This window comes from Beta vulgaris, chromosome 9 (genome assembly GCF_026745355.1).
Source record: "Beta vulgaris subsp. vulgaris cultivar EL10 chromosome 9, EL10.2, whole genome shotgun sequence".
Classification (NCBI taxonomy): Eukaryota; Viridiplantae; Streptophyta; class Magnoliopsida; order Caryophyllales; family Amaranthaceae; genus Beta; species Beta vulgaris.
The window spans coordinates 52,461,493-52,474,688 of NC_079210.1; the positions used below are offsets into that span (position 1 = coordinate 52,461,493).

The window sequence follows — 13,196 nt, forward strand, 5'->3', positions numbered from 1 at the left end:
AAAGAATGGTGAGAGACTTAAGTGACAGAAACTAAACCAATCAAATTTTACAACTAAAAACAATTATACTTTGTATGTCTAATGTTCAAATTTTGACTCTTATGCCGAAGAAAATCGAGTTTCTGTTTCGAAAAAAATTCAAGCACGCATCGCGTGCAAAAAATTCTAGTTTTGGATAAAAAGAGGATGTAGCAATAGTCATTGTATAATTGAGTCTTAGGGTAAATTTCTAATTACGTCAAGCAGTATTTGCTCTAGTGATACTCTAGTAAGGTTTGTATTTCACAACTTCAGGATTTTAAGATTAAATCCTACTAGAGGCACTTTGGGGGTAGGTATTCCCTTACCATCCCCCACTCTGAAAGGATCTTGCCTATGTAGCTGTGTCGGATTAACCTGGGTGAGGTTTTGGTCCAATAGAGCACTTCTCCTTACAAATCTTTTTAAAAAAGTTTGCACCGCGTATAATATATCATAGTTGTATATAAAAAAATAAAGAGAAAGGTGGTGATAATCCTAAGAAAGAAACAAAACATGAGCAGCAGGTGATAGTCTAGTGGTGTTGGCATCATCTCCGATCCCAGAGGTCAAGGGATCGAGTCTCACCCCTTGCAAGGAGGAATTCCCAATTTTCCCCCTTCCTTGCAAAGGACTTCATCTTACCTTTAAAAAAAAAAGAAAAGATTGAGATAGGCAGGGAGTAGGGAAGAGGGGATATAAGGTATCCAAATTACACTCCCTATTCCCTTCGTTGCACAAAGATGATCCATCTTTTCGATTTAATCTGTTGTATTAATTTTTTACAAAAATTGGTAGACCTTTTTTCCTCTTTTATTCTCTTGTCTCCACCATATGGTACCACTAGGTATATTCAATTATGTTCATATATCTAAATAAATTTCTCTCTATTAGAGATTATCTAATCAAATGACCCACTTTCCACTAACTCTCAAAATAGATCGAGTAATTTTAATAAATATATTATCCTAATTTTGTTATCCTTAATGTGCCCTTAAGGTTGCTTCAAGCATTTACAAAGGAGTGGCTTATATAAGTAGAGTCGGCAAAAGGTTGGTGGTGCCAAGTTTGTGTCGAGTTCACGAGTAAACTGATTGAGTTCCAAAAGGCTAAAACTCTAATCTAGCTCGTTCATTAAATGAGTCAACAACCCTCAACCCTAAAACGAGTCACCCGACCTGTTTATCAACTTGTTTATCAAGCACGCTATGTGAATAAATCAAACAAATCAATTCGATATATTTCTTAACGTGTTACGTTATCGATATACTACCTCCGTATTTTTAGTTGCAGCATTTGGCTTTGTGCCAGTATTAATCAACCAACTTTGTTAAAATATCTTGTATTATTATATAAGAAAAAACATAGTCAATCGGGATTTTGTTAGATTCGTCTCAATGCGAGTATTCCAAGTATCAAATTTTTATATTTTACTTACACCCAATAAGAGATATCAACGTTCAGATAACCGTCTTGGTAAATGTGAAAAAGCAAATGGTGGAACTAAAAAAATACAAAGCTGGTATGAATTTCATGCCTAAATGAACCAAATACATAGAACAACCAACTAACAAATCTTACATATGAAAGAAAATTTTCAAACCATTAAAATAGTCTCTGATAATATTCATCATTGTCTCCTAGTTAAATAGTATTGTATTAGCTTATGGTTTAATAGTTAAACTCTAACAATTACAAGAAACTTACTTTAATGAGCTGAAAACCTTATCCAAAATGAACTAGTTTCGTGTCAGGTTCAAGTCAAGTTAGCAATCCGTGATAATATTTACAACCTCAAGTCATAGTATTACATGAAACTTCCTTTACCATATTAAATATTTCGTACTAAACTTTTTACTTTTATTGCTTATCAGCCTGGTGCTTAATTTATAATCCGCGTATGTGCATTAAACTTAAAATCGTGAATGCGATAGACCGTAAATCAGATCTTATTTACATCATTACCATAGAGCAGTCACCACAACGATATACACGAAAGAATAAAGTTCAAACCTTCCTACATCTCCTGGGAGAAACAACAAGCAAGTCTAAAATTTCATCAATCACATATGAGACCCTTCACATGCACCAAAGATAAGGTATATATGAACCACACATCCAACCCAAATATAGCCGTATATGCAGATAATATATTCACCATTTCACTTGACCCACAAAAGCTAAAACCAAGAACAATTATCCCACTTTATGAAATATCATATTATATCAAAACTTAATTACAAAAAAAAAAATGAGCATTGCTCTTCATATGAACCCTCCTTACAGTTTATCTTCAAATTTCTCAACTTCTAACAACTTCAAAAACTACATAACAAAACATATTATTAGAACAACCAGCAGTAGAAATGTAATTAACTTCAATAATTATAGGAAAATCAGAGCCATTGGAACTGTTCCTGAGAGAGATCAAGCTAATGAAGCAAGCCAATCAGAGGAAGAACTTGAACCACCTTATGTTGGATTTGCATTTGTCAGTGTAAGCACATCTTCAATTTTCTTTCTTTATCTTAAAAAATAAACATTTTGGACACGTAGAATTTCAAATCCATACTCGTTCCACGGCCTATAAGGTACAATTAAGTACCTCGATGTACAACTTTTACCTCCACCCTTGCCCTACTCTAATTTTTTTAAAGTTATTATAATAGATATGGTGCGATATGAAGTATATATAGAGTGAGCAATAATTTCCGATTAATCTCAAAAATAACTATATAGAAAAATCAAATGACATTTTTTAATAATAATAATAATAATAATAAATCGCAGTTGAAATGATTGATATGCAGTTTATAAAGTAGCGCTATATTTCCTATTGTAGGTATTTAATAATTTAATATGCCGTCATAGACGATATTGAATATACAATTAGAAATTTGAGCAATGTTTTGCTGGATTAATCTTGGAGAATAAATAGAGTCATGTTCTTTTGGACTTATTTTGAGTTTATTTCAATTCAAATTCTCTTGTGATTCAGTTTCTCCTAGTTCAGTTCAATTCACATCAAATTTCACCCGTCCAAAAGAACGGGGTCTAGTATTCTTTGTATAGATTGATTGTCATGTGTATTTCTCCTTACTTTTAGCTATTTATTTATTTCCAGTCAGTGTTACTCCCTGATGGAACACCTGATATGCATTTGCGGTCAGCAACGGGTGGACAAAAGCTTAGGGATATAATGTTGGATAATGATATTGAACTCTATGGACCTTATGTAAGTTTTTATATTAAGCTTTTCATATGTTAATATGATTTATTGAATACAATGTTGATATGAATTTAACATTGCATTTTTTTGTTGAAATTATTGTAATTTTCTCAGGCAAGGCCGCTATTAAACTGCGCCGGTGGAGGAACTTGTGGATCATGCATGGTGGAGGTAATCCTACACACACACAAACACACCATCTTTGCTCTTTATATACTTGTGGTCATTGTGGATATATACACTATCTTCTGGCTAGTAGTTGTTAAAATGATTAACATATACTTCTGGGTAGGAACATGTGCAAGCGTAGTTTAGAGGATTTCTTCTTACCTAGCTATTTAGAATATACACTATACTTTTAAAAATCTACAAAGGTTTTTCTTTGTTTCAAGTAAGCCACATTATTGGGCATTGGTTGGGCCACCTATATAGGTATTGGGCTATTGGCCCTGCCTAGCTAAAGTCCCTCTCCCTAGGAGCGTAGCGGACTGTGAAAAGTTCAATGTCCATTCTAGTCCAGTTCAAACTTATTGGATTGGACTGAAATTTTTTTGGATGAGACTTGGACTTAAATTTTCGAGTCCAAATATTTTTTATATGACTTATTTTATGAAATGGATATAATGAGCTTAATTTTTAAATTCAATTATGAGAAAACGTTGTAAATCATTGAATCCAAATTAGGGAAAAAAAAAAAACAATCGGACTAGACTAGATTCAGACTCAAGAAAAAATTATCACACTGGACTGGACTAGAAAAACATTTGGATCGAACTTGGATTCAATTTCTTGAGTTCAAAATACTTTAGACTAGATTTGAATTTAGCAAAGTTCAATCCAGTCCAATCCAATCCCTTGCATCCCTACCCCTACCTTTAGAAAATTTGAGATGTGCTTACACTCGAAAATGCAAATTTGGTTCAAGTTCTTTCTCTGATTGGCTAGCTTCATTAACTTGATTTTTCTCGAATAGACAAGTGATTTATAACTGAACTTCTATTTATCGCCCCAAAACTACTTAAAATTGCCCAAAAATTATTTTCTTAGTCAATTTTACCATTCTTTTGTTTTTCACACCACCCACCATACCCACCACCACCTGCAACCCCCAACTAACCCCTGCCATCCCGGCCACTCCTGCCATCCCCTACCTCTCCAATACCACCACCTTCGCGTCACCCCACCACCAGCCCCTCGCGTCACCCCCCCACCAACAGTTAAAGAGGTGAATTTTTTTTAGAAAGGGCGAAAGTCCGGCCAGGACGTTCCGGCCATGGGTGGAACGTCCTGGCCGGACGATCGCCCCATGGCCGGATAATCCTGGTCGGATGTTCGTGCCATGGGGCGATCGTCCTGGCCGGACGTTCGTCCTTTCTAAAAAAAATTCACCTTCGATCGAAAGTGGGGTTGAAAAGCTCAAGAAAATAAGTAAGCTCGTTACTCAGAATAAACGGGGATTCGTCTAGCACGAGAACGTTTCGTGTTGGTTGATTGCATCGCCATCTACATTCTAGACTCTAGAGCAGGGTAGTTTTTTTTTAAACAATCGGTTATCTTTTTCTAAGGAACTTTTTTGGGCGACGAAGCATGTGGACGAAAAGGAAGTGAAGGTGTTGGTGGTGGTACTGGTTGGGGAGGCTGAGTGCGACGAAGGAAGTGGAGGTGAGAGTGGTGGAGTGAGGTGGGTGGGTGGGTGGTGGTACGCTGAAGGAGAGAGAGGGGTAATTCTAATGGAGATGAAGGGTGGTGGTGGTGGCAGATGTGAAGGGTGGTGGTGCCAGGAGGTGAAGGGTGGTGGTGGTGGCAGGATGTGAAGGGTGGTGGTGGTTTAGGGGAAAAGAAAAAAAAGGTTAGGGATGTAATTTCAATTTTTTTTGAGCGATTTTAAGTAGATTTTGGGCGATGTTTAATAAACCATCTATATGTCTTTCCTTAATTATCTTTTTAGTATTATGTTATTTTTGTATGTGATTAGCAACGCCCGTGCTCGTTTTATTTTTAATTTCTTTTCAATTGGAGTGAGAGTTACCATGAAACGGATACAATCAACTGATCAAGTATGACATCTATTTTATTTTTATCTTGTAATGTTGTCTATTATCGTTTGTAACTTTATAACTGTACATTTTTAATAAACGGGGTTATGAACTTAACATAGCATAGATTGTTTAATCTGTTCACTTTGTTAGGTGATTGAAGGCAAGGAGCTTCTGAATCCCAGGACTGAAACAGAGAAAGAACATTTAAAGAAGGTAGTTTTCGAGGATAGACTTTGACTATCAATTACTCTTATTATATAATGTTCGAAGTCATAAAAATTATTAACCCTTTTCAAGAGGAATCAAATTAGAAATATTGTATCTAGATGTTATACGTGATATCAATAGTTAAAGTGTCAAATTATCTCCAGACCCGGTTCTTAGCATATTCAAAGTGGGACATGGAACAAGACTTTACTTTCAAATGCGCCTCCAAATTGAAAAAAAATTCTTTAACCATAATTAAAATACTTTATGTTTATAGTCAAAATGTCTGCAAGTTAATTTATTGAATTCAACTCTTCTTGGAATGTATCGAAAGATTTTGAAGAGAAAGTTCTTGTTTGATGCATATTTGTTATTTCGTTTGCTTGCATATTTTAGTGAATTCTTGGTCTATTTTTTCAGTATTAACATAGGGCCTCTATATTGTTCGGGACAACACTGACTATCTCAAATACCATACTTTCTAATATATAATGATGGAAGCTATAAGATTTATGAAATTTCCTTTTAAGACGAATCAAATTATAATTTTTTTATCTACATATCATACGCAATGTTAACGATCAAAGTGTCGAAGTATCTTAAAGTTATAAGATTTATGAAAATTCTTATATTATATTGTATTATCTATATGAGCTTAATATGAGAACATTACATGGGAAAATTTGAGCAGAAGCCCAAGAACTGGAGACTTGCTTGTCAAATCACAGTTGGCACACCAGAATCTAGAGGAATGGTATGTAAACTTCATTTGTTAATTAAGCTCTCTTTAATTTATTTAAGATGCAACATTCATTTTGATAATAAAATTATAATCTTAATTATGTAAGCTATAATTTTCTTTTTTCTTTACAATTTTTCATGTAATGACTGATGCAGGTTGTTATTCAGCAATTACCAGAATGGAAAGCGCATGAATGGAAGTATGAAAAAGATGTCCCTTATGTATCTGAGTAGTTACATACCTTCAAGTATATAACTTTGTAAATTATCGAAGCATATAAATGAATAATTGAAATTCAAACAATTTTTTGGCATTCAAATTTTAATGGAATGATTATTTTAACAATAGTAGCTTGTGAGTTGTGAGTTTTGATCATTTTGAAAATTTATCACGGAATAGTAGCCAATAGTGTTTAAGGGCGAAGTCAGACTTGGTTAATGAGGAGGGTTAAGTATACTCCTCTTTTTTATTATTACATTGTGAAGGGATATTTTACTAGAATTTCTGAATTTCTCCCCTCAAAAAAAGAATTTCTATTTTTTTTTTTCATTTGGGCCTCTTATAAATTATAGGTGTGGTTGGGCTAGCAGAGACCATGGCCTCTTAGGTCCCTTATATGCTTCGCCCATGATAGTGTTATAATATGTAAAGTTGCACATAGGGATCGAGGCTTGAGTATGGAAAAAATCCTAACTGGAGGGATGTTGCCCTTTGAGGTACTTATGCAAACTCTTGCAGGAGATTAGTCGTCCACTCTGTAAAGTGAATAATACGGGTCACCCTTCATGGGAGCCTTAGCACTATATTTATATTAGTAATATAGGGTTTGCACCTATTTACATAAACACCCTTAGGATTACTTTATTACACTCGTAGTAGTAGGACAAAAAAAATATATTATCTTCAAATAGAAGGAAAATTTGACTACATAAAATGATAAAATCCTAATAATATTCCATCCTAAAACCAGTTCACAATAGCAAATTACTCGCTTATTAATCTTATGTGTTTGACGTTCTTCTTATTCTTTTTCAAAATGGGAATCTCAACCTATAGTCCTATATATTGAGGTGTCTCATCATACATAACTTCATACTGTACAACCAATCAATATATAATGTTGAACAATGAACTAGTGTACAAAAGAAATTGAATTATGTTCATAAGGGAACCCCACACTTTCACCTTAATCAATCAAATATGAAAGGTGACCTACACATAAAGACTAAAGTAGCTCAAAATGAAAATAGTGGCAACATTGGTACCTTGTTTTGTTTTTTTGTCTTTGGTATTTTTGTCATTCTCTTATCTACCTTTCATGTTCCTATCTCTATCATAATTATAATTAATAATGGAAAAGACTGAATTAATATACTATCGAAGTATCACTACATCCATTTTTTTATACTACATCCATTTTATATTATTTGTAACGATTTAACATAAAGTGTCAGTAAAAAGTATTTAATCGTTGCAATATTATTAAACGGATCTAGTATTTCCTTTCTAATAATAGAAAACACCTTTTTACTCGTATACTTGATTAAATTTATCGTTTCGCAATACGAAAATTTAAGGGAAAAAAAAGAATATTTATTTCCGCAAAATGCAACAAAGTTACATTGGCTAGACCATGGATTTACAAGAATAAACTAAAAGAAAAAAAATTCAAACCAAGATTGAAAGGAAAAAAAAAAGCACACAAATAAATTAAGAATGTTTTAGGGAAAAAGAAAAATGAAAACTCAAATTTAGTATTCATTGGAGAGAGGAGCATGGTCTTGTTGCATGAAGACATTTCCATAAATAAGGCCTGCCAAACCACCACCAACAAGGGGCCCAACCCAGTAGACCCAGTGGTCCTGGAAATCACCACTAGCAACAGCGGGCCCAAATGAACGGGCTGGGTTCATGGACCCACCAGAGAATGGGCCTGCAGCAAGAATATTGGCCCCAACAATGAATCCAATAGCAATAGGAGCAATTGTACCAATTGAGCCCTTCTTTGGGTCAACTGCAGTTGCGTAAACAGTGTATACCAATGCAAAAGTTATCATTATCTCCATTACTACTGCTTCCATTACTCCTAATCCTTCTGGCACACTGTGGATTGGAGTTGTCTGCATATATATATGTAACAATTTTTGATTAGGTAAAGTATAAGAGAAACGACATTTTATATAGTCGAATTTCGGACAAGGGAATCATTTTGGTAGTAGGGCCTCGACTCAGACCCACAACGTTATTAAATCGAAAAAGAGTATATATTAAAACAAGTTGAATGGATTCGGTGCACAATAATTTACTATGAATGATTAGGTATCATATGATATAGTCGAATTTTATTTGATATAGTCATAGTATAGTATGATTTTGGTTTGCTGGCATTATAAAAATAGATCACTTTCTAAATTTAGTAAGCTAAAGTTAAAGTCTAAATTAATTTGTATTGTTTTTGGTGATACCTTTAGCAAGGATGTCAATAGGAGGACTACTCCTATAATGTTTAATGAATTTTTCTTATTCACTGAAAAAAGACAGGAGGACTACATCTGTATGGTGGATAATGATAGATCGTTGTGATATTGTAACTCAATTTCTTATGAATTTAGTGACATGTAGCCAATTTTAGCCTATTATTTAGAGATGAAGGGAGCATTATATTTATAAAACTGTATATCTTTTTTTTGGGTCGATTTTTGAGTTATTTTTGTGCTAAGGCGAATTTTGTTAGGTCCACTAATGAATGTTGAAAAATTATCAATGTTAATCCTATTCTTTACATAGTTTTTCAAAGGACCCTATTTTACAGCAAGAAAATCTCTATAGGTTTATCATAGCTAAATTTCTAAAGTATCTTCTAGAATTTAAGGTTATTTTAGACAATGCGCCACTATAAGTGACGACCATTTCAAAAAGAAACTTAAAGGACAGGGTTAACAAACGTTACATTATGTAATTTTCTAGTAAATTTTCACTTAGAAAAGAGAAATTTAGGTTGGATCCTTCGTATGGATCATATAGATCAGATGTAGTCATCTAGATCCAGTCTAACGCGAAAATCCTTACAGATGATAGAAGAGAAATACATAATGCTAGGTGTAGTACTTACTATTGTTCTTCATCTATAGTATATTATTATTCTGTATTATACATTACATTATGATTAGATTCTTTGTAGCTCAGAAAAAAATCAGGGAACATAATAAATTGAGAAAGAGATGATGTATGAAATAAGGAAAATACTAACCAAGCCACCAGTGGAAGCCTTGAGAAGGAAACAAGCAACAACAGAACCAGCAAGCTGGGCAATCCAGTAGAAAATGCCAGTTAGGATAGTGATCTGGCCGCCGAGGGCCAATCCGAAGGTGACAGCTGGGTTTACGTGACCACCAGAGATGTTAGCACCCACTGCTACTGCAACAAATAGGGCAAATGCATGGCATACTGCTACTGCTACTATCCCACTAGGGCTTAGTGCTGCACCTGCTGTCAACTTACCTGAACATATACAAGGGCTAACATTAATACCTCCGCTTCAAAAAGAATGCGACACTTAAAGTATGATAATATGAGAATTTGTTACATAATTTTTTCCGACTAGTAATATGAGAATATATGCAAGAGCTAGCATTACATTAATACCTCCGCTCCAAACAGAATGCGACACTTAAAGTATGATAATATGAGATTCGTTATATATTTTTTTCGACTGATAATATGAGAACATATGTAAGGACTAACATTAATACCTCGGCTCCAAAAAGAATGCGACACTTAAAATATGATAATATGAGAATTTGTTATATTTTTTTCGACTGTCATCTATAGAGAGCCACACAAGACACTAATATAAACCAGATACTCTATATTGTGTCGGAGATCTAGCTTTAATTATTAATTTATTAGGACAAATTAACTCAAAATTTTGATAATATGAAGTCGATCCAAAGGACATTTATATCAAGATAATGACTAATGAAGCTTCATTTAGTATCTAATGATTAGTAACAAAGACGTACATGCTATTCTTATTCCTTTTCTCTGGGAACATTATTAATTACGCTATTCTATGTAGCTCAATTTATTGTTCTCATTTAATAGGAAATGGAAATTTCCAACATAAGACACACTAGTTAGATGTTAGAAAACCATTTAGTATTGAATAGAAATGCAACAATTATATGAACATATTTAGTAGTGTAACTCCACTATATAATACCTTCATATAAATTGTCACATAATTATTACTGTACTATTTAGTTCCCATTGATGGATTACTATAAAGTTATGAAAGATGAAATTTTTTTTTTTTTTAGCCAGAAAGAAAGAAATTAGGGAGGATCCTAATTAATAGGCCACTCTAAAGCATCCTTACGGATGATCTTGGAAAAAATAATATCAGGATATATAGATTCAAACCAATAACAGAAATTAGTAATGGAATGGCCATAATGTGGTATAAAAATGTGGTACGTGAAGTTCAACAAGTAAATAAAAGAGCTGAAAACAAGAATTAAAGCTATATAAACAAAAAAGTTATATGTGTAGATAATAATTAGAGTACTAACTGAAAGCAATGCAAGAGCCAACTCCAGCAAATACAAAGAGCAAAGTAGAGATAAACTCAGCAATGTAAGCCTTAATTGAGGCCCAACTGAAAGAATCATCAAATCTGCCAAAAGCAATTGCCATCACTAATCTTTTGCTTAAAATCTAGAGAGAGAAAATTTAATAGAGAAGATGAGAGAGAAAACACTTTGGCTTTCAGATACTTGAAAAGCCTTTCCACATCACTCCTTTATATAGAAACAAACCATATGAATTATACTCCAATAGTTTAGTATATAGTTTTATTTTTTTATTTGGAAGTGATAATATATTATTTCCCTCACTTTTTGGGCATATTTAAGACCAATTTATGTTCATCATGTAGAAAAGACTCCTCCTATGTAATATAGAAAGTCCTAGAACAAGTACCTTTAGATTTCTTGACTCTTCATGAGCATATTTATTGATTATTACCTTTCTATTATTAGTGCATGTATAGAAGAAAAATGTAGAAGATAATGATAACTATTGGTCACTTTTGACTATATTATGATCATTACACAAATTCAAAATTGTGTATGTTTTATGCTCTTTACATGTTATGCGAATATTTGGATTTGGACATAATGGTATGTCTTTTTATTTCACACCCGAGAAACCAAGGTTCAATTCTTGACTAAAGGAGGTCCAACAAAAAATGTTATGCAAATGTATTTACATGATGTTAGTCTCGTCCTGATATTTTAGTTTGTCAATGCAACCAGCCTTATAAGAATGGTGATCACTTCATTCACTTGTTATATTGTTTAGAATTTATTGCGCTTTTCAATCATAAGTTAGATGAGACCAGATAGATCACTTAAAACCAACCAACTACTTTTACAAGTTACAATGCATGAGATTAATTTTTGTTAGGAGTATATGTTATTAAGTTATTTCTAAAACGAACTTAGTTAGCTTGCATTGTTTATAGTTTAAGCTCCTAAAATGACCTGATAACAAGCATTATACATATAATCACATGCATATGGTCCTTATGGACATAGTGATGCAGAATGTCCTTATGCATGACCCTCACATGCATGTATGGTCCATATATGTGTATGTGGTGTACAGATAAAGACTATAGAAGAATATTTGAATGAAGGATGCAATACATCTAATTGCATGAAACAACCAATCACAACTTTTCCTGGCATTCCAACCTGTCCACCAAATGCTCTGGTGGAAATGTCTCGAAGCTTATCGCAATTTGATCATGGATGATATTTTCTAGCAGCATGTGACAAACCGTCTTCTGAGGGACAGTGACCCTAAAGTAAGGTAAATTTCAAAAGGGCTGTGGTGCTACCCTACATAATCTATATATATGATCTGATCATTTTTTTGAAAAATAATATTTGTGTAGATTAGAGCTGATCAATTCAGTTTGGTTCGATTTTTGGACGGGTTTTGGATAGAATTTTTTGGCCCGTGGTTGGATTCGACCTGATTTTTTTTGCTTTGGACAAGTCAAAAATAGTTTTTTAGTATATTTTTTGGACCAGTCCCGATTTTGTTTCGAAAAACCCGTTCATTTTAGCCCGAATAACGGGCTTTGGGAAAATTCTTGGTCTGCCGGCCAATAAGAAAATTTTTAGGCCCGGCCCGGCTTATAATTTGAATTAAAGACATTATGGTAAAGTAGTTATTACCATGGAGTGCATGATTTCATTATCACATACGTTTAAGGCCACATAATGCACCGTCCATAATCATAAAAAATATAGATGGGGTTGTATATCCTTCAAAGTAAGGGAAAATGAATGGTTCTTATTCATTTGGAGGTTACATATGTTTATAATTAGGGATTATTCTTGTTGTTGAGATCTAATCAATTAACATAAAATGTTAATGGGGTGCATGAAGATTGTAGGGGATTAGATAAAGGAGGAATCTTGATGATCTCTTTTTCTTTTGGCCCCATTAGTTTGTTTGTTGGTGTTGTTTTTCGTAAGAGTTTAACGAAAGATGTTATATAATTATCGTGTATTCGGGTTATTATGTTAAATTATTTATCGAACATTTAGATAAGTATAGATTTCTTTTTTTTATTTGATTAATTTTTCAAATTCTTCTTATGTTTCAAAGTTGTAAAAAGATTGCATTTTTATATTATATTCCCTCCGGTCTTTATTAGTTTATCCGTTTTGACTTTGACACTATATCTCTTGTAATTTGTATTTAAGAAAAAAATATAGTCATGTGAGATCTTGTTGGATTCGTCTCAATGTGTATTATCCAAATATCAACTTTTTGTAATTTTTGCTTATCGAAAATTAGAGATATTAAAGTTCAAATTAGTGTCTCGGCAAATGTGCTCCAAAGAAAGGAGTAAACTAATAAAGTCTAGAAGGAGTATAACGATTGT

General features: G+C 33.4%; 2 protein-coding genes across 2 annotated transcripts; one reads left to right on the forward strand and one right to left on the reverse strand.

The window, feature by feature from the left end:
• Positions 1-2,153: 2,153 nt before the first annotated feature.
• On the forward strand, positions 2,154-6,580 carry LOC104904707 (hypothetical protein). Its single transcript, XM_010693065.4, has 6 exons — positions 2,154-2,515; positions 3,143-3,253; positions 3,362-3,418; positions 5,437-5,499; positions 6,185-6,247; positions 6,391-6,580. The coding sequence occupies exons 1-6, from the start codon at positions 2,270-2,272 to the stop codon at positions 6,466-6,468; spliced, it is 618 nt and encodes a 205-aa protein (XP_010691367.1). The 5' UTR covers positions 2,154-2,269; the 3' UTR covers positions 6,469-6,580.
• A 1,226-nt stretch (positions 6,581-7,806) lies between these two features.
• LOC104904708 (aquaporin TIP2-1) lies at positions 7,807-11,021 on the reverse strand. The gene is made up of 3 exons (XM_010693066.4): positions 10,807-11,021; positions 9,486-9,736; positions 7,807-8,355 (listed from the first exon to the last, which is right to left on the reverse strand). Exons 1-3 carry the CDS (start codon positions 10,928-10,930, stop codon positions 7,987-7,989), a joined length of 744 nt encoding a protein of 247 aa, XP_010691368.1. The 5' UTR covers positions 10,931-11,021; the 3' UTR covers positions 7,807-7,986.
• Between the last annotated feature and the right edge of the window lie 2,175 nt (positions 11,022-13,196).

Coding starts and splice junctions, on each gene's coding strand:
- LOC104904707 (XM_010693065.4), top strand. CDS start 2,270: ATGAGCATTGCTCTTCATATGAACCCTCCTTACAGTTTATCTTCAAAT. Junction 3,419..5,436: donor GTGGATCATGCATGGTGGAG/GTAATCCTACAC, acceptor TCACTTTGTTAG/GTGATTGAAGGCAAGGAGCT. Junction 5,500..6,184: donor AGAAAGAACATTTAAAGAAG/GTAGTTTTCGAG, acceptor AAATTTGAGCAG/AAGCCCAAGAACTGGAGACT.
- LOC104904708 (XM_010693066.4), bottom strand. CDS start 10,930: ATGGCAATTGCTTTTGGCAGATTTGATGATTCTTTCAGTTGGGCCTCA. Junction 9,737..10,806: donor TGGCTCTTGCATTGCTTTCA/GTTAGTACTCTA, acceptor GTATATGTTCAG/GTAAGTTGACAGCAGGTGCA. Junction 8,356..9,485: donor AGGCTTCCACTGGTGGCTTG/GTTAGTATTTTC, acceptor ATATATATGCAG/ACAACTCCAATCCACAGTGT.